Consider the following 20,852-nt stretch of genomic DNA (forward strand, 5'->3'; position numbering starts at 1 on the left):
GTTCTACCAACTGAGCCAGCTAGGTTCCCCTCAAACTTAACATATTTAAAACAGAGCTCTTTATTTTCTATACTTGCTTGCTTCTCTCTTGGTGTCTCTATCTCAGTAAAACAAATCATCCATTCATTTGTTTAGGACAAAATTTTAGAGCTTTGACTCCAAGTTTGTGACTCTTCTCCTTCTCTTTTCCAATATATCAGCAAATCCTATTGGCTCTACCTTTATGTACAAATGTCTACAATATTTATTATTGATACCAATGTCATGGTTACATGTAATGACAAAGAAATGTCAGAGAAGCCTGAGAAATTAGAATTCTTATTCCTTCTTTTTTAACTATGAAAATATCTCTAAAATCATAGCAAAACTATTTTCTTGGAGAGTGCTTAACCTGGAAATAAACGAAATGAAAAGAAAAATCAAAAGTCTATATTAGTTGATGTGACACTTGACTGTGGACAGAACTGATTTGGGGCCCATGAGCTTAATCTCAAAAATGAAGGGGAACTCATTATTGCAATACACTCCATTTATAGGGGAAAATTTTGCACGTGAAGCTTTATAATGTAGCAAATGATTCTTCGCATATGATTTACTGAGAATTTATTCATTCACCCAACAAAATATTTAAGATATAAGATGTATCTTATAGGCATTGGGTATACAATACTAACAAAGACAGACATGGTGTTATCTGATCTTCAAACATTTTGAAGATGAAATTTCCCAGCTCAATGTATTGGGTGGTTTTTAGAAAATACAGAAGAGATGAATGTCAGAGTTAAAAACAAAAATTTGGGCTGCCTGGGTGGCTCAGTCGGTTAAGCGTCTGACTTCAGCTCAGGTCACGATCTCACGGTCCGTGAGTTTGAGCCCTGCGTCAGGCTCTGGGCTGATGGCTCAGAGCCTGGAGCCTGCTTCCGATTCCGTGTCTCCCTCTCTCTCTGCCCCTCCCCAGTTCATGCTCTGTCTCTGTCCCCAAAATAAATAAACGTTAAAAAAAATTAAAAACAAAACAAAAATTTAATATTTAGGGGTGACTGGGTGGCTCAGTCAGTTAAGCATCTGACATTAGCTCAGGTCATGATCTCAGAATTCATGAGTTCGATTCTCATGTTGGGCTCTGTGCTGACAGTTCAGGGGCTGGAGCCTGCTTTGGATTCTGTGTCTCCCTCTCTCTCTCTGACCCTCCTCCATTCTCTCTCTCTCTCTCTCTCTCTCTCTCTCTGTCTCTCTCCCTCTCTCTCAAAAATAAATAAACATTAACAAATTAAAAAAAATTAATATTTAGACCAAACATTTAGCATTATAATCTGAGTCAACACATTGAGTTCAAGTCCAAAAATAGGTCCCCAGAAGAAGAGCTATTTGATGAAGAAGATGCATTCTTCTCCCTTGTCCTAACCACCTTGGCTCCTGAGGAGATGTCTCCCTTCTCAAAGAGTACCAAGTCAGGTCAAAAGCAAAAGTTCTTATCTAACATGGAACTGGAAGACCATTGTAACTGATGTTCTTTTGTTTCCTGGGAACCGTGTTCACCTCATGTGGATATTACTCCTCTTAACAGCTAATGGGTTCCGTGAGTGGTAATAGCAAAGGAGTCTCAGGTTTTGCCCTTAAGGCACTCCAGGGAAGAATCCAGACTATCGGTTCATCACCGCTTATGATTCTTCTATCTCAGTGGCTGTCATCAATGGTTGCAGAGGAAGAGGCCAGCTTGACAATCAGTTTTGTAGTCTGGGGTTCTTCCACAGGTACATTATTTTCTCTCCTTTTTTTTTTTTTTTTTTTTTTTTTTTTAAATAGTGGTGGTGTGTGACTGCTGGTACTGGGAGAGGGACTCATGAAGAAGTTCAACTGTCAGATTCACTAACATACTATTTGGAACGTTAAGTTCTTTGCATTGTTTGAAAGGTTGCCTATATACATTAATAGATAAATCTGAAAAAATTTCAGTCATTTTTGATATCTTGATAGCAAAATTCAGCTAGAGTCTTGATTACTCTATTTGATCTTAGCTTCTGTCTTTTTTTAAAAAAAATTACATTTCATTTATTTTTTTGTGGAGGTAGTATATTCACATAGTTCAAAATGCACTTGGGGATATAGTGAAAAGTCCGACACCCTGGGCCCAGGCTCCTTCCTCGCCTCTGAGAAGGTGATTGACATTATCTATTTCGTATATGTCCTTCCAGAGAATTTTTTTGAATGATAATTCAGTTTCTTAACAGCTAAGTGGTATTTTTAAAAATATAAATTAATACTAAAGGTAATACTGTAATGTCAAAAGGTTTAAAAATTCATAAAATATTTTATATTTGCTTCCTTTTTTTATGTTGTGACTTTTATTCTTGTGACTTATTCATTCCGTAACTGAAAGCCTATATCTCCCTCTCTCCTTCACCCATTTTTCCCATCCCCACACTCCCCTTCCCCTCTGGCAACCAACTGTTCTCTGTATTTATAGGTGTGATTCTGCCTTTTTTTGGTTTATTTTTTCTTAAAGATTCTACATATGAGTAAAACCATATGATATTTATCTTTCTCAGTTAGCATTACACCCTCTAGGCCCATCTAAGTTGTTGCAAATAGCACAACCTCATCCTTTTTATAGCTGAATAATATTCCATTATATATAAATATAAATAAATACACACACACACACACACACACACACACACACACACACCCTGCATCTTCTTTATCCATTGGTCTATTGACAGACATTTAGGTTGCTTCCATATCTCGGCTATTGTAAATAATGCTGCAATAAACATAGGGGTGCATAGATCTTTTTGAATTAGTGTTTTAATTTCTTTGGATAAATACTCAGTAGTTGAATTATTCGATCACATGGTATTTCTATTTTTAACTTTTTGAGAAACTTCCATACTGTGGTTGTACCAATTTACATTCCCACCAACAGTGTGAGAGTTCCTTTTTTCTGCATATCCTTGCCAACACTTGTTATTTCTTGTCTTTTTTATTTTAGCCATTCTGACAAATGTAAGTGGATATCTCATTATGGTTTTGGTTTGCATTTCCATGATGATTAGTGATGTTGAGAATATTTTCATGTGTCTATTGGCTGTTAGTATATCTTCTTTGGAAAAAAATGTCTATTCAGGTCCCCTGCCCATTTATTTTTCCATTTTTAATCAGACTGCTTTTTCTTCTGGTGTTGCATTGTATAAGTTCTTTGTATATTTTGTATATTAACCCTTGCAAATATCTTTTCTCATTGAGTAGGTTGTCTTTATGTTTTGTTGATGGTTTCCTTTGCTGTGCAAAATCTTTTCATTTTGATGTAGTCTCAATTGTTTATGTTTGCTTTTGTTTCCCTTGAGTTTCTGTCTTGCCTCATAACTATAAAAATTTCATATCTGGCCCTAAGCCATGTCCTTTTGTCAATTAGCTTATAGTATAATAATAGCTACCATTTATTGAATGCTAGGCACCATTCTAAACATTCCATGTTATCCACTCATTTAATCCTCCAAACAATCTATGAAGTAGGTACTGTTATTACTATCATTGTAGATGCTGTTTACACAGGTTGCCCATGATGACAAAGCTAATAAGGGGCAGCTCTTGGATTCAAACCCACACAGTCTAGCTACCAGGTCAGCTTCCTTAGCCCCTACCTATACTGTCTTAATTTTATCAAGATTGTCATTGTCATTGTTACCAAAAACATATGCTAGAAGAGTAGCAGTGTATAGCACAAAAAGAACTGTTTGGACCTCATTTTCCTTAGGGCTTTCTACTGGTTCTTAAACTATTAATTATCAGTGAAAGGATTAAGAGCTTACTTGTCCTGTTGTAATTTTAACAGCTATGCATACTTAGAGAAACCAATGGACTCACCTGTCACTTTAGAGTCCTATAGTCCAAGGGAATCACATTCACATAAGCACAGCAGAAATAAATGTCCAATCAGTATGGGTTAGCCTTGCTTTAATAAAACCTCATTAAGGAAAAAAATCTCAGATTACTATACTAGGAAATGTCAACCTAAGGAATGGTTATGCATTACACGAGGTAGTCTTCATGATTCACTATAATATTCTTTTTTTTTTTTTTTAAAACGTTTATTTATTTTTGGGACAGAGAGAGACAGAGCATGAACGGGGAAGGGGCAGTGAGAGAGGGAGACACAGAATCGGAAACAGGCTCCAGGCTCTGAGCCATCAGCCCAGAGCCCGACGCGGGGCTCGAACTCACGGACCGCGAGATCGTGACCTGGCTGAAGTCGGACGCTTAACTGACTGCGCCACCCAGGCGCCCCTTCACTATAATATTCTTAAATAATGAATATCTATAATCTATTTAAAATATGATTCAATTACAGAAAATGTTATTAATGACAAATAAGATACTTAAAAAGGGGAGTAAAATAGTGGTACTTCAACCAGGTTGTACATTAGAATCAATAGTGATGTTTTATTGATACAAGTTCTTGGGTCTCAACAGAGATCTAAATCAGGATCTCCAGGTTAGAGGTGCCTGGGTGGCTCAGTCGGTTAAGCGTCTGACTTCAGCTCAGCTCATGATCTCACGGTTTGTGAGTTTGAGCCCTGCATTGGGCTCTGCGCTCACAGCTCAGAGCCTGGAGCCTGCTTTGGATTCTCTCTCTCTCTCTCTCTCTCTCTCTCTCTCTCTCTGCCCCTCCCCTGCTCAGGCTCCATCTCTCTCTCTCAAAAATAAATAAACATTAAAAAAAATAAAGAATCTCCTGGTATATTTTAAAGAAGCTGCCCTTCTTTCCATCCCCCAACCCAAACTCACCCAGATAATCTTGATTCAGTCAGCTCATTAAACAATGTTTGTAATCTCTGGCATAAGCCATTAAAGTCTTAAACGGGTATAAGTAAGGTGCATTTTAAGCATATTAGGCAAAGATATGGCCTTATACAAAGAGTGAAGGGAAGCTGTCCACAGTCTTATGCTCAAAGTAATAAAATGAGAGAGCTATTGAGAAAGAATGTTAAGAGTCTGACCTCTAAGCAAGCCCTTTTAAGGTTCTACCTGACAATGATTCCCGAAAGCCCAGAGATTTCTAATTGTTAGACAGTGTCAGTGGGAATAATTTACGCCTACTATGATGTTTTCAATGTCCATGAAAGAAACATATTTTGCTTCTAGCCTTTAATGGTGAATAAATATACAAAGTTCCATGACTGAGTTGGTAATACTTCCAAAATGTGACAGATTGTACATATATAGAGAAAAAGGAGCCAACTTGTTGAGGCTATTCTCATGAGGAAGCTAGTCATAGCAGTTGCTACAGGGAGACACTGCAGGACAGTGCAAAAAAAAAGGGGGCTTTGATTGTACTGAGGCACTACCCCTTTGGGGTAACTTTTTTTAACTTTTTAGTTTCAACTTCTTATATATTAAGATAATAATACTGTACAGATTACTGAGAAAATTAAAGAGAACGTATGTAAAATGCTCCATAATAGTTGCTCAGTAAATAGGAACTCATGATTTTGAGAGTGGATTGGGAGTAGATCTGTGGAATCACTGTCTCAGTTCTCCCATCCAAGTACTAACCAGCCCCGACACTGCTTAGCTTCCGAGATCAGATGAGATCAGGCACGTTCAGGGTGGTATGGCCGTACACAGTCTCTCTGTTCTCAAAACAGAAAGACAATTCAAAAAGACTCCTCTGAAGTTTACCAGTAAGAAAGAAATTAAGCTTTACTGACATTTTAAAAAGTAGATGGACACCAGCTCCTTACTTTGCCTGTGTGTCAGATGGCCACTTAATACAGATGTTACCTGAGGAAGCCCTCATCTTGGAGGGGCCAACAATGAGAACTGTGAACTCAATTTTCAGTTGCTTGTATTGCAGTTTCTACATATCTGGTTAAGTAGATTGACAGATGATAGTATTATAAATCACGGCTGCTTTGAAATAACTCATAATGAGGGAGAAAGACTATAAACATCTCAAGGCAAAGTTCTTTAAAGAATTGTCAACTTGGGGCGCCTGGGTGGCGCAGTCGGTTAAGCGTCCGACTTCAGCCAGGTCACGATCTCGCGGTCCGGGAGTTCGAGCCCCGCGTCAGGCTCTGGGCTGATGGCTCAGAGCCTGGAGCCTGTTTCCGATTCTGTGTCTCCCTCTCTCTCTGCCCCTCCCCCGTTCATGCTCTGTCTCTCTCTGTCCCAAAAATAAATAAACGTTGAAAAAAAAAAATTAAAAAAAAAAAAAAAAAGAATTGTCAACTTTACAGGGTTTAGATTTTTTATAAACAGACAAGTTCTCCAAAATTTCCTTTCCTGTGATAAGTGGCTGACAACAGTATGCTATCCAAAAGGTATTTTGAAAATGTTTTTCAGATCATGAGGGCTGGAAATGTTTTCATCATTGTGATCTTCATACTAAATAAAGCATCACGTAAAGATAACTCACACAAATGGGAAATTTTTAACCTGTTTAAAAATCTTCTGCATGAAGAGCTTTTACATCCTTTGTGAAAAAAAATAGTATCTTCTGATTAACTTGCAAAATGTGGAAATTTGCGGCTGAATTTCAGCACATGATGTTTCAGGATTCATGGATGGATTGAAATATGGGTAGTATGGATTAGCTGACCTCTTTTATTTGGATCTGCTTATGTTGGAAGCATAAGGTTTTTCAACTATGACAGCCATTAAAAAAACTAAGTGTTAAAAAAACCCTATCCTACCCATATCTTCAAGGCACAGTGCTAAGATGTTAAACATAACATCTAATTAAACATATTCGATTATAATTTTAAATTGAACAAGAAGTTCTCATGCCAATAATGTAATTTAAAAAATTATTCTAAAGTGGTCATTTAATCTTTGTGTTGTTCTTAAGTTTCCATTCTATAGAAATATATATACATATGCATAGTACGTGCATATAACTTATTAAATGAAAAATTAAACGGGGACGCCTGGGTGGCTCAGTCGGTTAAGAGTCTGACTTCGGCTCAGGTCATGATCTCACGGTTCGTGGGTCCCAGCCCCGCGTCGGCCTCTGTGCTGACAGCTCGGAGCCTGGAGCCTGTTTCGGGTTCTGTATCTCCCTCTCTCTCTGCCCCTCCCCTGCTCACACTCTGTCTCTCTGTCAAAAATATATAAACATTAAAAAATATATAAAAAAAAGAAAGAAAAATTACATGTATATCAGGGTGCCTGCTAAAATGGTTTTCCTGATGGGGTGGGCAACAACAACAAAAATCAAAGGCAACTGATGCAGAATATATTCATCAGTGGGATAACGTAAGTTTTTCTTTGGTTCTGTACCAATATAGCCTAAAAAAGAAAGGGCTAATCCCAAATATCTGCGAAATTTGTTGAGCTTAAAAATTTTTGGTGTCTGCCCTTGAGAGTGAGGCAAGTTGGTTTAATACGCTGGGTAGATGATTTCACATCATGATAGGATGATGGCAGGCAGAGGGAGGCGGCACGTGGGGAGGTCTGGATTATATCTCAGCCTAGTCACACTCAGTAATATAGTTTAGGAGAGTCTCTTGAGCTCCCTGAACCAATCACCTCATCTGTAAAATGGGCATAATCAAATCCACTTTTGAGGGTTTTTCCCAAGATTGTATGTTGTGAACATATCAGATTGAATCCCATGAAACTGCCATGGTTTGATGTTTGTTGACATACAAAGACGATATTTTCATATTGTTTGAACTAATAGAATCCGTGTCAGATATAGGGAGATGTATTTTTAGAGATGATATTTGTAAGCTCCTTAGTTTTTTCACCTATAAGATTTAGGAGGTGATGTTATTCTTACTTGCTGACAGGACTGAATAAACACCCCCCCAGGATTTATCCTTTTCTGAAGGTCACTGCTTTCTTCTGTCTGCCCGGGGACTGCAACGTGTTAATTTCCTGCATTTTGAACTTGGCTGCTCTGTCTGCTCATCTTATTCGGATCAACTCTTCCAAGACTTGGCTCAGCCTTGGGGTTTCATTATGGGGAGACATGAAGCTCATGCCATAGGGTTAGCCCTCATCAAAGGGATAACTCGCATGCCCGATTCTGTGGCAGCTGAAGTTTCGTTGGTAGAATTTTAAAAACAAGTCATCGTTTTAATTTAAAACTTGAAAGTACCGTATTAAAAGGGGCGGTTTTTGGCACAGTTTTAGAGCAGGGTTTAAATCCTTGGTGATTTTAATCAGACTCTATCTTAAAGTCTGAAACTTCATAGGCCTTGGGGCTAATATTTGTCTTTTAAGGACTCCATTCTCTGGGTGCCTAATTTTCACTTATTGAATGAAATTTATTTTTGATGAATCTGAACATTTTGTCTGGTTGCTTTTCCAAAGAAGAACTATGAGGTTCAGCAGATGAAGCTAAGGTTTTAAGTGTTGATAATAGGAAATTATAAAATTTCTGTCTTAATTAATTCTGCTCTAAGTAAAAAAGTCCCATGATGTTAGCAGAGGGAGCCCAAGGCAGATTATAGGGCAGCAGAAAGGATAGGAAGGCGGCAAGGAAAGGCTGGTCCAGTTCTACCACAGGCCTGTGTGAAGTATGGGGGTGTGCAGATTCAGGGAGATTCAGGGACCTGGGTGTCATATCCTGTGGCTCTTGCTGATGGGGTCTGTGACTTATGGTGAGCCACCTCTTTCTCTCTCTGGGTTTAAGTTCCCCACTGACCAAATGATGAGCTTGAAAGAAATGATCTCTAAATTTCCCTCCAGCTTCAATGTTCTATCATTTGATAAAGAAAGAACTTGTATTGGGGCGCCTGGGTGGCTCAGTGGGTTGAACGGTTGACTCTTGATTTCAGCTCAGGTCAAGATCTCATGGTTGGTTGTGAGATCCAGCCCTGCTTTGGGCCCCATGTCGAGCCTGCTTAAGATTTTCTCTCTCCCTCTCCCCCTGCCCCTCCTGCACTCACACATGTACTCTCTTGGGAAAAAAAAAAAAAAGAAAGAAATTGTATTCATGCATACCAATTATGTAGATATATACACATATATTTTCCATATGTGTGTATGTGTGGGTACACAGCTGTGTGCTAAAATAATCTCCAAAAACATAACAGGAGAAGAATGATACTTAGCTTATGGCAGGCCATTAAATGGAAAGAGAAGATTCAGAAATAAGAACGTTGCAATTTCAAATCCTTCCTTTATCGGCAAAAGATGCCTTGTCCGAGTCACTTAATTAATCACCTTAGCTTGTTCATTGTTAAGATAGAAGCAATTCCGTATCTGTACTTGGTGTGAGAGAAGTGGTGCAGCATAACCTTACTACCCTTACTTAAGTTTTTCTGAACATTTGACCTGATCTAGATTTAACCGACTGAACCACCCAGGCGCCCTTGACCTGATCTGGATCTAAAGGGGACTGATCAACAGATACTCTTCTCTCTCTCCTGCCTTTTTCATAATGGTAAGAGATGTTTATGGTGAAGAATAAAAAATGTATAAAGAATAAAAGTCAAGTAAATAAAAGTAAAATCCCACCACTTTCATGGAAATGCTCATCCAAATTTATGTAGATTTTGTTGTTCAGGATTAGTATTAGGTACTTTTGTAAGATGTACAGTTTAAAAGAGTTCTTGTTTTCAAATTAACTGAGATTTCCCCCAGAGATTTAAGCCAGAAGAAGTAGCGGATTGCCATCTTAGAAAGATGGTTTTGGTTGCAGTGTAGAGTAAAGCTGGTGGGTCATGGTGATAATGAGTACTACCTGCCAATCTATTTCTGTGTCTTCCCCTCCTGAGCACATGGTAGAATGGTGTTTTCCAGCCTTCTTGACGTCAGTTGTGACTGCATCACTTACTGTGACCTGTGGTCATTTCTGTATGCACGTATGTAGAGCCACTGTGCAATTCATCATTTCCTTTTCCTCCTGCCATGGCAACTAGCAATATTCTAAATGGTAGGTATTCCATCAAGCTGGGTCCCTGAGGGGAGTGACATGAAGCAGAGCTCTCTTTCCCCCCTCAGATGGACATATAGAGACATGAAAAATCAAACCTTTATTGCTTTAAGTTTTGGCATTGCTTTTTCTGCAGCCTAACAGGGGACATGACTAGAGGTAGGGGAAGGGTTGGATATAATCTGGGAAGGAGGTGTCATGGTCTGAACCAGCACAGTTGCAGTAGGGTTGGAGAAAGGAAGATGTATTTGAGAGATATTTGTGAGGAAACGGTGGGACTTGATAATTAATACGACATGAGGGTTGATGGGAAGATAGAATTAAAGATGATTCCTAGGTCTTGATTTGGGTAACTGGGAGGTTCATGATACCATTTACTGATATTGTGATCACTGGAGGAAGAGACAATGGGGTGGACGGAGCGAGCAAAAGTGGGAAGATGATGAGCCAGTTTGGGCCCTAGGGGACTTGAGATATCTGGGACATCCAAATAGAGATGGTTAGTGGACTGTTGACTGCTCTATAGCCCCGAAACTGAATGAAATAGAAAGAGTGATTGGCTTTTTCCAATCTGTTTTCTCCAGCCACGTTTAAGGATGAAATAATATAGTAAATACCCTACCCTACTTTTTTTTTCTTTTAGAAACCATTTTTGTTGAAATGTCCTTTTGAACAAATTCTGTTCTTGGTTGTGGACTGTGGTATATTTTGCCTTCTTCTCTATAGAGGCATAGGACCACATACTAAGAATCTTGAGGTCATTTGAGAGTTGCATTATCTTCCACATGTACATTAGCCAGCTTTCCTTTAGTGTATTAGTTTCCGGTGGCCGCCATAACAAAGCACCACAAACTGTGTGGTTTAAAGCAACGAAGATGTATTGTTTCAAAGTTCTCAAGGCTAGAAGTCCAAAATCAGGTTGTCAGCAGGACACACTCTCTCTAAGGTTGCACGCCTCTCTCTCAGCTTCTGGTGTTGCCAGAAGCCCTGGGCATTCCTTGGCGGATGGCTGCAAAACCCAACCTCTGCTGCTGTCCTCACATGGCATTCCCTCTGTATCTCTGTGTCTTCCCATGGCCTTCCTCTTATAAGGACACTAGTCAGATTGGACTGAGGGCTCACTCTACTGCAGTATAACCTCATCTTAACTAATTACATCTGCAATGGCCCTATTTTCAAATAAAATCATACTTGGAGGCACTGAGGGTTAGGACTTCAATGTGTTTGGTGGGGGACAAATCAACCTATATCACTTGGTAAGACTGTGATAACCCCAAAATTTCAGTACCTTTAACAACAAAGTTACTTGGTTGTTGTTCATATTTAGAATTGGCTGCAGTTTGGCTCTAACTCTGAGACTCTGCTCCATGTATTTTGCCCTTTTCAGAAGCCAGGCTGAAGGAGTAGCCCTGATCCTGTTCATGAGGCAAAGGAAGACTTCCAGTGGTAAAACTACACAATGGCTTATAAAGCTTCTGCTTGGAACTGGCATATGTTACTTCTAATCACATTTCATTGGCTAAGACAGGTCTTATGGCCGAGACTGTAAGAATTAGAAGAATATGTATCAAGCACCTGCCACATATTAAGTGATCGACAAATGGGAGGAACTGTTCCAACAAGCAGGGCTTTTGACAAAGGTTGGTTGACCCATCTCCTCATTCTGGTGGTTTTTCCAGGACATAAACTAGGTCTTCCACTTCCTTTGCCTTTCTTTCAGTGTTCAATATATCAAATGTGTGGCACATGTTAATACTCAATAAAGTTTTCCTGAGTAAATGAATGAATATGCAGCTTGCATTCATTTTGCCTTTTGCATCTTAATGAAAAAGATCTCCACTATTAAAACCCCAAGGCACATAGTTGAAGATGAAACTTCATTTGAAAAAATCACTTGCTGAAAGAATCATAATCCAAAAATTACCTATTACTGCTTTTGAATTCTCTATTTTTTAAAAATATTTTTTAAACATTGATTCATTTTTGAGAGACAGAGAGAGACAGAGCATGAGCAGGGGAGGAGCAGAGAGAGAGGGGAGACAAAGAACCCAAAGCAGGCTCCAGGCTCTGGGCTGTCAGCACAGAGCCTGATGTGGGGCTCGAACCCATGAACTGTGAGATCATGACCTGAATCATGATCTAAGCCAAGAATTCTCTATTATTAATATGAAAACTGACACCTGAAATAAATGTTTTAAAATTAGTTTTAAGAACTTCTTAAACCCAGAGCTTATTCATGGAGAAGAATTTTATTGCTTCCAGGGATAGCATCTCACCTTACCTAGTCCTCACACAATGTATCTTTTTTGAACTTGACTTTTCATTTCCTAATACATTTATAGTCATCTTTTGCTAAATACTATTCCTGTCCTCTCTGCTCTTAGGTTAATCACACTAGCCATTTTAAAAACCTTTCCCCATAATATTGTAATGAACAACTCTTTATTCATTTTCATTTATGTTTTAATTTTTTTATATATTTTCTAAATGCTTATTTATTTTTGTGATAAAGAACGCCAGCAGGGGAGTGGCAGAGAGAGAGGGTGACAGGATCCAAAGTGGGCTCTGTGCTGACAGCAGCTTACCTGATGCAGGGCTAGAATTCATGAACTGTGAGATCATGACCTGAGCTGAAGTCAGATGCTCAACCAACTGAACCACTCAGGAGCTCCTATTTATGTTTTAATTTTTGACCTCTTAGTACTTTAAGTAGTTTAAAAATAACAATATCAACAAGTTAAAGGCAATAAGATTATCTGCAGACATATAAATATTCTGGAAGTTAAATCTATCAAACTTTGTTCATCCACAAAGCTTTTTCACCCAAGATCACATAAGAAAACAACTACTTATTTATGTGGTCTCTCTTCAAATTACTGGTAGCACAGATATTTCCAAAAAAATTGTGGAATAAAAGTTATCATATTATCCATTTTCATGGTTATATAGTTAAAGAGAAAATGGGGAAAAATCCTCATTTTGAGACTGCTTTATCTCCTTGCACCTTACTCTAGCCAACCTCTAAAAATTACCCCATATCTTTTTGCAGAGACACCCCACTAAACTTAAGTTCCCTTTCTCCACAGAAACAGGGCTGAGGAGAGGCCAGATCCTTGCCAAGATCAGGATGCCCAAATCTGCAGGAAGGCTCAAAAGCAGGGCCTGGCCAGCAACTTCTCTTAGCCCGGCAACCCAGCCTGCTCTCAACTGCGACAGACATGCGAATCCAAACATGTCCTTAATCTCCTTTTTAAAAGTTTTGTTTTCATATTTTCTTTATTTGTGCAGAAAGCATCCTTTTTAGAAGTGTAAAAGTTACTGGAAAAGTTACAAAAGGTGGCATCTACACAGAGGCCGGTGCCTTCATTCCCTGGCATCTCAGAAGCAAGGAGAGTTTTACTAGTAAGAACGCTACTGTGCCCGCCCAAAACCAAGCTAAACAGAAGCTAATGGTAAATGCCTTCAATACTTTTTGGAAAAAAAAAAAAATCCATCAAAGGTTTTGCTGAATGATATTTATAAGGGCCTTACTGTTCTCTTTCAAAAACTGAAATGCCCTTCTCCGACACTTGAAAAAAATTGCTCGTGCTTTTCATCTTTTCCTCTTAGAGTGTAAACATTGTTTTGAGTGAAAAGAGCTGAAGGAGCGCTCACTTTCCCTTGAAATTTTATTTTTAAATAAGAGAGGGAGAAAATCCTTTTTCTGACTAATACTAATAATACAGGTCAAAGTGTCAGGCGATATACAATTAAATGGAAAACAAAAAAGGTTCCCCCTCTTTTTCCCACAGCACAATGGCACTGGAATATAAATTACCAATGGAGATGAAATAATACTTCAAAGCCTGTAGGGCAGGGCAGTGCAGTGTTTACAAAGTATTTTCTATGGCATGATGAGACATTAAAGATGATGGTAACCCATGGACTTGAGGGTGTTATTGAATAGTCTAAAACTAGCATGAGGTAGGATTTTAGGTCCCTATAGCCTGTGACCCCGTGATAGGCTTTGTTTCACAAGGGCAGCTGCAGTTATCAACAGATGTTTCAGCAATAAATAATTGGTATCATCTCGGAAAAGACCCATCTACCTGGGGAGAGGGCATAATACCAAAAACACTGCCCAGCTATTACAGCCACATTAATCTCCCATCTCTCCAGGTTTCTTGGGGAGCGTGCTGCAGGTGTTTTTTCTGGGAGAGAGCGAACAAACTCTCTCAAGTCAGCGAGCTTTGTGTGGAGTGTAAAGGAGGTTGGCCCCTGCCATAAATTTCTGTCTGTGGCCACACACCAAAGGAGAAAAGGTTGGGGGTGGGGAAGGAGGAGGCGGGGTGGGGGGGAGCGTGTGGGGAGGGAGGAAATGGGAGAGGCTGTGGAGAACAGAAAGCAAAGCATAAAACACAAATAATTTTTCTTGATTAAGTTTAGCCTAAGAGAGTAACATTATAAATGACCCTTAATTTCCCTAACTCAGGCACTCAGCATAATTCTGTGCTTAACTTTGATATGTTATTTGTGGAATTAACTTAAGTTAAATTAAACTTAACAGTGGCTAGACTCTAAGTGTAATGCTAATTTTAAAAATGGAGGGGAAACTTTTTATGGGAAGGATTCATTTCAAAGCAAAGAAAATCATGGCAATTTAGATTTGTGGAAAAAAGTGAAAGAAGACATAACTCGGCTGAACAGAAAACTCAGCAGCCTTTAACCAATTTTTTATGTAAAGAAGAGAATCTCGTAATGAATTGATTATTAAAACATGGCCAGCCCGCTTCAGTAAAGAATAATATTGAAACCAACAGATAATGGGATAAAAACAAATCATGGAATTCACTCGGGATACTTTTGGCAAGCTAAGATATCGAAAGTAGCATGAGTTCACAGAGTGCTATAGTGCTCTGTATTTACAAAACAGAGTGGTTTAGTAATTGTGCACTTGGGGTCTGACACAATAGGAAAGCATCCTAAGAGTCTTTAGGAGGTGTGGTTACTTAATTTATAGCTTGCTGGGGAAGCGAAAGAAAATGATGCTCAGAGTTCAAAAAGCTCCCAGGTTAAATACATCAGGGACTAAAGAAGCCTAATGGACTGATTCTCAGAGCTGCCACTAGTGATCTCGTGAGCCGGACACAAATGTCTTAAATTCTGTATGTCTCTTATTTTCCCAACTGTGACATCCGCGCAGTATGTAGAGGGAAAGTAGAAGGAATAAATACAGTCTAACAACTATGAACACCTTGTCTGCCAACTCACATTAGCCCCCAAATGCAGCAAGACCCAGTTTTTAAAATACCATCTTGAGTTTTTCATCTAGAGTCACTAACAGCTTTGCATGCGGCGAGGGGGATCTGGTGATTGCGGGATGGACCAAGAGGAATAAAACCCTGGTTGTCATGGTGTGATGTGTCTCCCTCTCTCAGCCTACGTTTGGAGTTCAGAGGAACTTTCTAAGCCCCAAAGGTCAAAGAAGAGGTCCTGTTCTCACCTTCCTTGGAAGCCTTGAACGTTCTATGCCACCCTCGGCTGAATCACACAAGGCTTCCCAAGCAGGTGAAGCAACTATGGCTTTTCAAGAACTGGCCCAAGTTTAAACAAGTTCCTGGAATTAATGGGAAGGAGATTGCTTTTACGGTTGGTCTCCTGGAAACTTCACATTGGAGTCTCCTTTTACCCCTTACCTTGTTCCTTCTCCCCTCACATCCCCGGTCAGGCTCTCTGACTTTCCTCCTCTTTTCTTTAGAACGTTGGTTCTCAAGCTCTAGCATGCGTGAGAATCTTCTGGAGGGCTTGTCTATGCTTATTGCCAGGCCCAGAGTTTTCGATTTGGTAAGTCTTGGGTGGGGCCCAAGAATCTGAATATCCCACAAGTTTCTAGTGCTACTGCTGTGAGGTCTCATTTTAAGTATCACTTCTCCAGAGCTGCCCTGTGCCATAAAACCGTAGGCCTAGCACCATGTGGCTATTTATATAAAAAATGATTTTTAAAAATTAAATAACACGAAAAAGTTCAGTTCTCATGCTTGCCACATTTCAAGTGGTGGAGAGCCAAAGTGGCCAGGGCCTAACGCACTGGGCAGCAGAGCTATGGAACATTTCCTGCATCGCAGGAAGTTCTACTGGGTAGCCTACATCTTGCTTTAGAGTAAAAAAGTCTTGGGGATTCTACCTGTGCTTTCAAGTTCCTCACATGGGGCTTTCTGAAGGAGAATCGGTAGCTAGATGGAGGAAGGGGTAGCTCCACCACTCACCGGTCTATTCCCCTGGGCACGTTAATCTCCCTGCACCTTAATTCCCTCATCTGTAAAATGGGGATGATAATGGTGGTGATTACAGGAGGGCCATTTTGAGAAGTAAAGGAGATGATATATGTGTGAGCACTTTGTAAAATCTGCAGTGATAAGCAGACCATAGTTATTATTCCATTCCCCTTTTCCACATATACCAAGCCTGGATTTAAAATCGCTGGTTCACCACTGCATTCTTTCCAAATACCCACTTTCCTTTTCCTGCAGTCTCCAGTCTGCTTAACCTCAGTCTGTTTGTTTATATTTTCGGCGGGGGTAGGTCATGGGAAAAGTGGGGGCTTTGCTATTTCTACTAAGTCTCCAAAGATGCCATTATATGTGCATAGATCAGGGAACCTTTCCCAGATTTCTGTTTCGGTAGGCAAACACAATACCTGTACACTTGTTTTGGGGGTGACCCCAAAACACATTCAAATGTAAACTGATGCAATAAAAATGTTAGGATATTATCGTTGCTTGTAATACCTGGTGTCCAGACAAACATATATTTTTACATGAGAAAAAATACATAAAAGCTAATAGACTCTCTTCCTTGACAATCATCTGAGAGAATGTAAATAAAAAAACAATGCTACTAAAAAGAACAATGACACTCTGTGTAGCATCCCTAGAACCTAAGGCTGAAATCTGAGCTCAGATCTGAGTTCATGTGCTATTCCTGAGGTCCTCTTCTATCCAAGGAAGAGATAGCAGTTTGATCAATTTGCAAGAAGTGATTTGAGGAATAAGCAGGTCAATGACTTTGATTTAATGCTTCCTGAACAGCCCGCATTGTGAGGAGACAAGGGAATGAGGAGGATCCCAGGTTTGGGAAGGGACATGGTGGACAGCATGTCATATTGATGAAATAATGGTGAATGATTTTTTTTTCAAGCTACTCAACCCTTAAAAAGGAGCATTTCAAAATAAAAATGCTAAGAGACACAGCAGAACCAAAACCAGTGCTTCTGGACTACCAGGGATATAATAAACATTTCAGGATGACAGTTTTCTCGATAGACCCACTGACCACTCTTCTTCACTTTTACTTGCTTTGGCTTCCAACAGAAGGTCTTACAGGCAGGCAACACTTTCTAAAAGCTATTTCCCCCACATTAGTCAATCTGGCAGAGCTGGCCATAAGGGTAGGGGCTGTCTTATGCTTCAAAGAAATTTAATCTATTAGACCACTTAGAGGCTAAATGCCTCACTTCAGGGTGTCAGAGGAACAGGTGGTGTGGCTCTTCCTACCAGTAACTGCTGCAACCCGGCGCCAATCACATCCTGCAGGTTTGTTTTGTCCTCTGGGCTCACAGCTTGTTTGTACTGCCACTTTTCAGGCACGAAGGGCCACTTCATTTCCTTTGCCTCCTGGATCAGGGTCCTTAATTCACAGGGGAGTGAAGCTGAAAAGGTCAGAGTTCAGGTAAGGAAATTGCAGTCAAAGAAAAGGCTGTTGAGTTACCAATGTTATGATGAAGCACCTCCGTGGCAAAAAAAAAAAATTGCCTACCTCTTGCTGGCTGGTCTGAGCTGGTGGTTCTGACTCAAAGAATAATAGCGCAAAGCTATCTGTCAGGGGTGGCCCTGGTCTACTTTGCCCTTCAGGTAAATTGGGGTAGTCAGGCATTAAGAAAGGTTTTTAGCAGGAAGTAAAGCACTTCAGTGACTATCTCTGCATGAAGAATCAGAGAAAGGAATGAAGGAAATATTATTTTCCCTGTAAAATGAGAAAGGGACCGAGATGGAATGACATCTGGGGCTTGTGGCAGCTGCGTAATGCAGAGAGTCAATTTGTATAACCTCTTTTTACCTCTCCAAGACCTCTCGCCTCACCTCATACTTTCACTATGGACTACATCTGAATATTGACAATGGCTACCAAAAAATGAAATTTGAAATGGTATCGACTTATTGTGAGATGGCTTTGTATTACATTAGTAGACATATTCGATCTCTTCTTGGGCACCAAACCTCATTATAAGAGGTCCACAATATCCTGTCCAAACTTGGAAAACCCAAAAAGTTCTGGAAACTAGAAGGTTTTTTTCTTAAGTTTGGCACCCAAACCAGACTTGAACTGACTAGAGGGTACTTATGGTCTTGTTTATCTTACTTAGTGAGAATCCAAAAGTTTTGTTGTAAAAATTATGTTTGACTATAGGTGCTGTCCAGCTTCCACCGGAGTATGAAGGTAGTAGATGGTACATGTTCCATACTACCTTCCTAACCTGAAAAATTCCAAATTCTGAAGCACATGTGAACCCCAAGTGGTCTGAATAAGGGATTATGGACCTGATTATATGACTGCCAGCTATAAATCTCTATCTTACAGACATTTCATACTCAAAAATATCTAAAACTGAACTCACTGTCTTTTTTCTAAATCTGTTTCTTTATTTTGACGAATGCTACCGCCATTCACTGAGTCACCAAGTCTGAAACTTAAAAGTCAGTCTAGATTCTTTGCTCTCTCTTCCTTCTTGAATCTAACTGGCTATTGAAATCTGTAGATCCTAAAAAATCCATTTCCTTCTTTTCATTATCAGTAATTCTTGCCTGAACCCCTGCTTCTTATCTTGCCTCTTCCACTCCAACTTCCACACTGTTGATCCCCATTTTGCTTAAAAAAAAAAAAAGATGGAGCAGGCCATTGCCCTTGTATATTCTGTCCTCATTTTTGCATTGCCTTCTCCCAGTCCTTTCATGATCAAGTTCAGGCCCACTGGCTTTAGCACTCAGTGCAAACTTGGGTACTTCTCATCAGCCTGCCATGAGATGTCCATCCCACAGAATTGAGATGTCCCTCCTGAGTGCTCCCAAGTCCCCAAATGCAGATGCCCTTTCAGTGTTCATCCCACTGCTCTGAAACTATACTGTCCTCTCATTGGACTGTGAGCTCCCTGAAGACAGACATCGTGTGTTATCGCTGTTGTAATTCACACCCTGATGGTTATAAGGATTTGTCTTATATCTACATGAGACATGCTAAATAGGACCAAAGAGATATGACAGAGAGAGTAAAACACAAAAAGAAGAGAAGGAAGAAAACCTAACTCTGCCTTGGTCCATGATGCCTTTCTGTGTCCTTGCCAAGTGGGCAAATGTATGGATGACTGCTGGTGAGGAGACACTGCTTGGCATTGAGAGGGTATCAGATGGACCACACCAGTGAGTAATCCATACTGACTATTGAGGATGATTTATAAATATCACACTGAAATCATTGCTTCCTGATTCAGCAACCTAGAACTACGGAGCACTGACTGTGTGATAGCACTCCTCTAAAGAAAGCAGAGCCATGGCATTAGGGACCTATGTGGTCATAATCTGCTGGAAAGCTTGGCCCTCTGATTGCCAGAAATGCTCCAGTATGTATGTAAAGAAAGTTTCTTAAATGATATTTCTAAATAGTTGGGAATAGGATGACTATTCAGTCCTGTTCACTTAGGACAGTTCTCTGTGGTCCTCCTGTACTTATTAATAGTGCCCCTTCTTGTTCTCAAGTGTCCCAGTTTGACCAATAAATTTGGACACTCTGCCCGTGAGTATCAAGCTCTGGAGTCAAATGAGTAGTCAAATGACAACAAGAATCTGATATCTGGATTCGAAGAATTTCACCTTATTTTGGCACTGAATGGTCTCAATATTTTCAATTTTTTCATGATGATGGAGAAAATCTGATTCTGTACAACTCATTTTGCCTCCTCCACACTACCCTTTCCTTACAGATCATGCCAGAACATGGATAGTCCAGTGTGGCACACTGAAATAAATGATGCTTCTGAAATACATTTATTTTTGAGAGAGGGAGGGAAGCAAACCATAAGAGACTCTTAAATACAGAGAACAAACTGAGGGTGGTGGGAGGATGGGAAGAGGGGAAATATGGGTGATGGGCATTGAGGAGGGCACTTGTTGGGATGAGCACTGGGTGTTATATGTAAGTGATGAACCATGGGAATCTACCCCAAAAACCAAGAGCATACTTTACACACTGTATGTTAGCCAATTTGATAGTAAATTATATTATATAAAATATACCATATGATGTAATAAAATATACCATATACATATGGTATATATATACACATATATACGTATATATGTGTATATATATATGCATATATATGTATATATATACATATATATGCGTGTGTGTGTGTGTATATATATATATATATGCACACATATATATATATACACATATATATATATATATATTTTAGATTTCAGTTCCTTCTCTATTTCTGAGGAAGTTGCTAGAAGTAGTCACCCATGTTGGCAAGGACAATTTCTGAGGGAAGAGAACAGGGTTGTGAAGAGGAGGGAAAGAACAAAAACCACAGTAATCATGTTTAGAGTTCTCTGGCTTGCCCTGTCACCATAAGTTGCCCTGCACTAATACCTTTCTCTTGGAGCACATGTCAGTGACCACTTAAGTCACTAGTATGGCTCAGAAACCACCTGCTAAGGGAGGGACTCTGCACTCACACTGCATTCAGTTGTACTGATGGTGCTTGGGGTGGATCACGAAGCCTGCCTCCATGCGGATGGGTTAATGCTGAGATTATCAATGGCTCAGCACAAATTTCCTCCCGCACTGGCTTATCAGATTCAGCCAACCCCAGCAGTCAGCCCCTGACAGAGCAGTATCCTCTTCTGCCTCTCTGATCACTTACTTC

At 39.8% G+C, this 20,852-nt stretch overlaps 1 protein-coding gene and 1 long non-coding RNA gene across 13 annotated transcripts in view; one reads left to right on the top strand and one right to left on the bottom strand.

Annotated features, from left to right (window-relative positions):
• ALPK1 (alpha kinase 1) overlaps nt 1-20,852 on the bottom strand; it is a 137,615-nt gene that overhangs the window by 47,348 nt on the left and 69,415 nt on the right. For 10 of the 11 annotated variants that reach the window (XM_045056002.1, XM_045055997.1, XM_045055999.1 and 7 more), the window contains one exon: nt 17,419-17,573. In XM_045056002.1, the coding sequence (XP_044911937.1) occupies nt 17,419-17,573 (155 nt within the window). Of the gene's footprint in view, nt 1-17,418; nt 17,574-20,852 lie in introns of those variants that run through there. The other variant, XM_045056003.1, reaches the window with a different exon arrangement.
• LOC123384980 lies at nt 1,537-14,162 on the top strand. 2 transcript variants are annotated; one of them, XR_006596857.1, is made up of 4 exons: nt 1,537-1,754; nt 9,295-9,394; nt 11,274-11,526; nt 12,973-14,162. It is a non-coding gene; the product is annotated as an uncharacterized LOC123384980 (long non-coding RNA). The 2 variants fall into 2 exon arrangements; XR_006596856.1 differs by lacking the exon at nt 12,973-14,162 and having other exon boundaries at nt 11,274-11,917.

Source organism: Felis catus, chromosome B1 (assembly GCF_018350175.1).
Source record: "Felis catus isolate Fca126 chromosome B1, F.catus_Fca126_mat1.0, whole genome shotgun sequence".
Lineage (NCBI taxonomy): Eukaryota > Metazoa > Chordata > Mammalia > Carnivora > Felidae > Felis > Felis catus.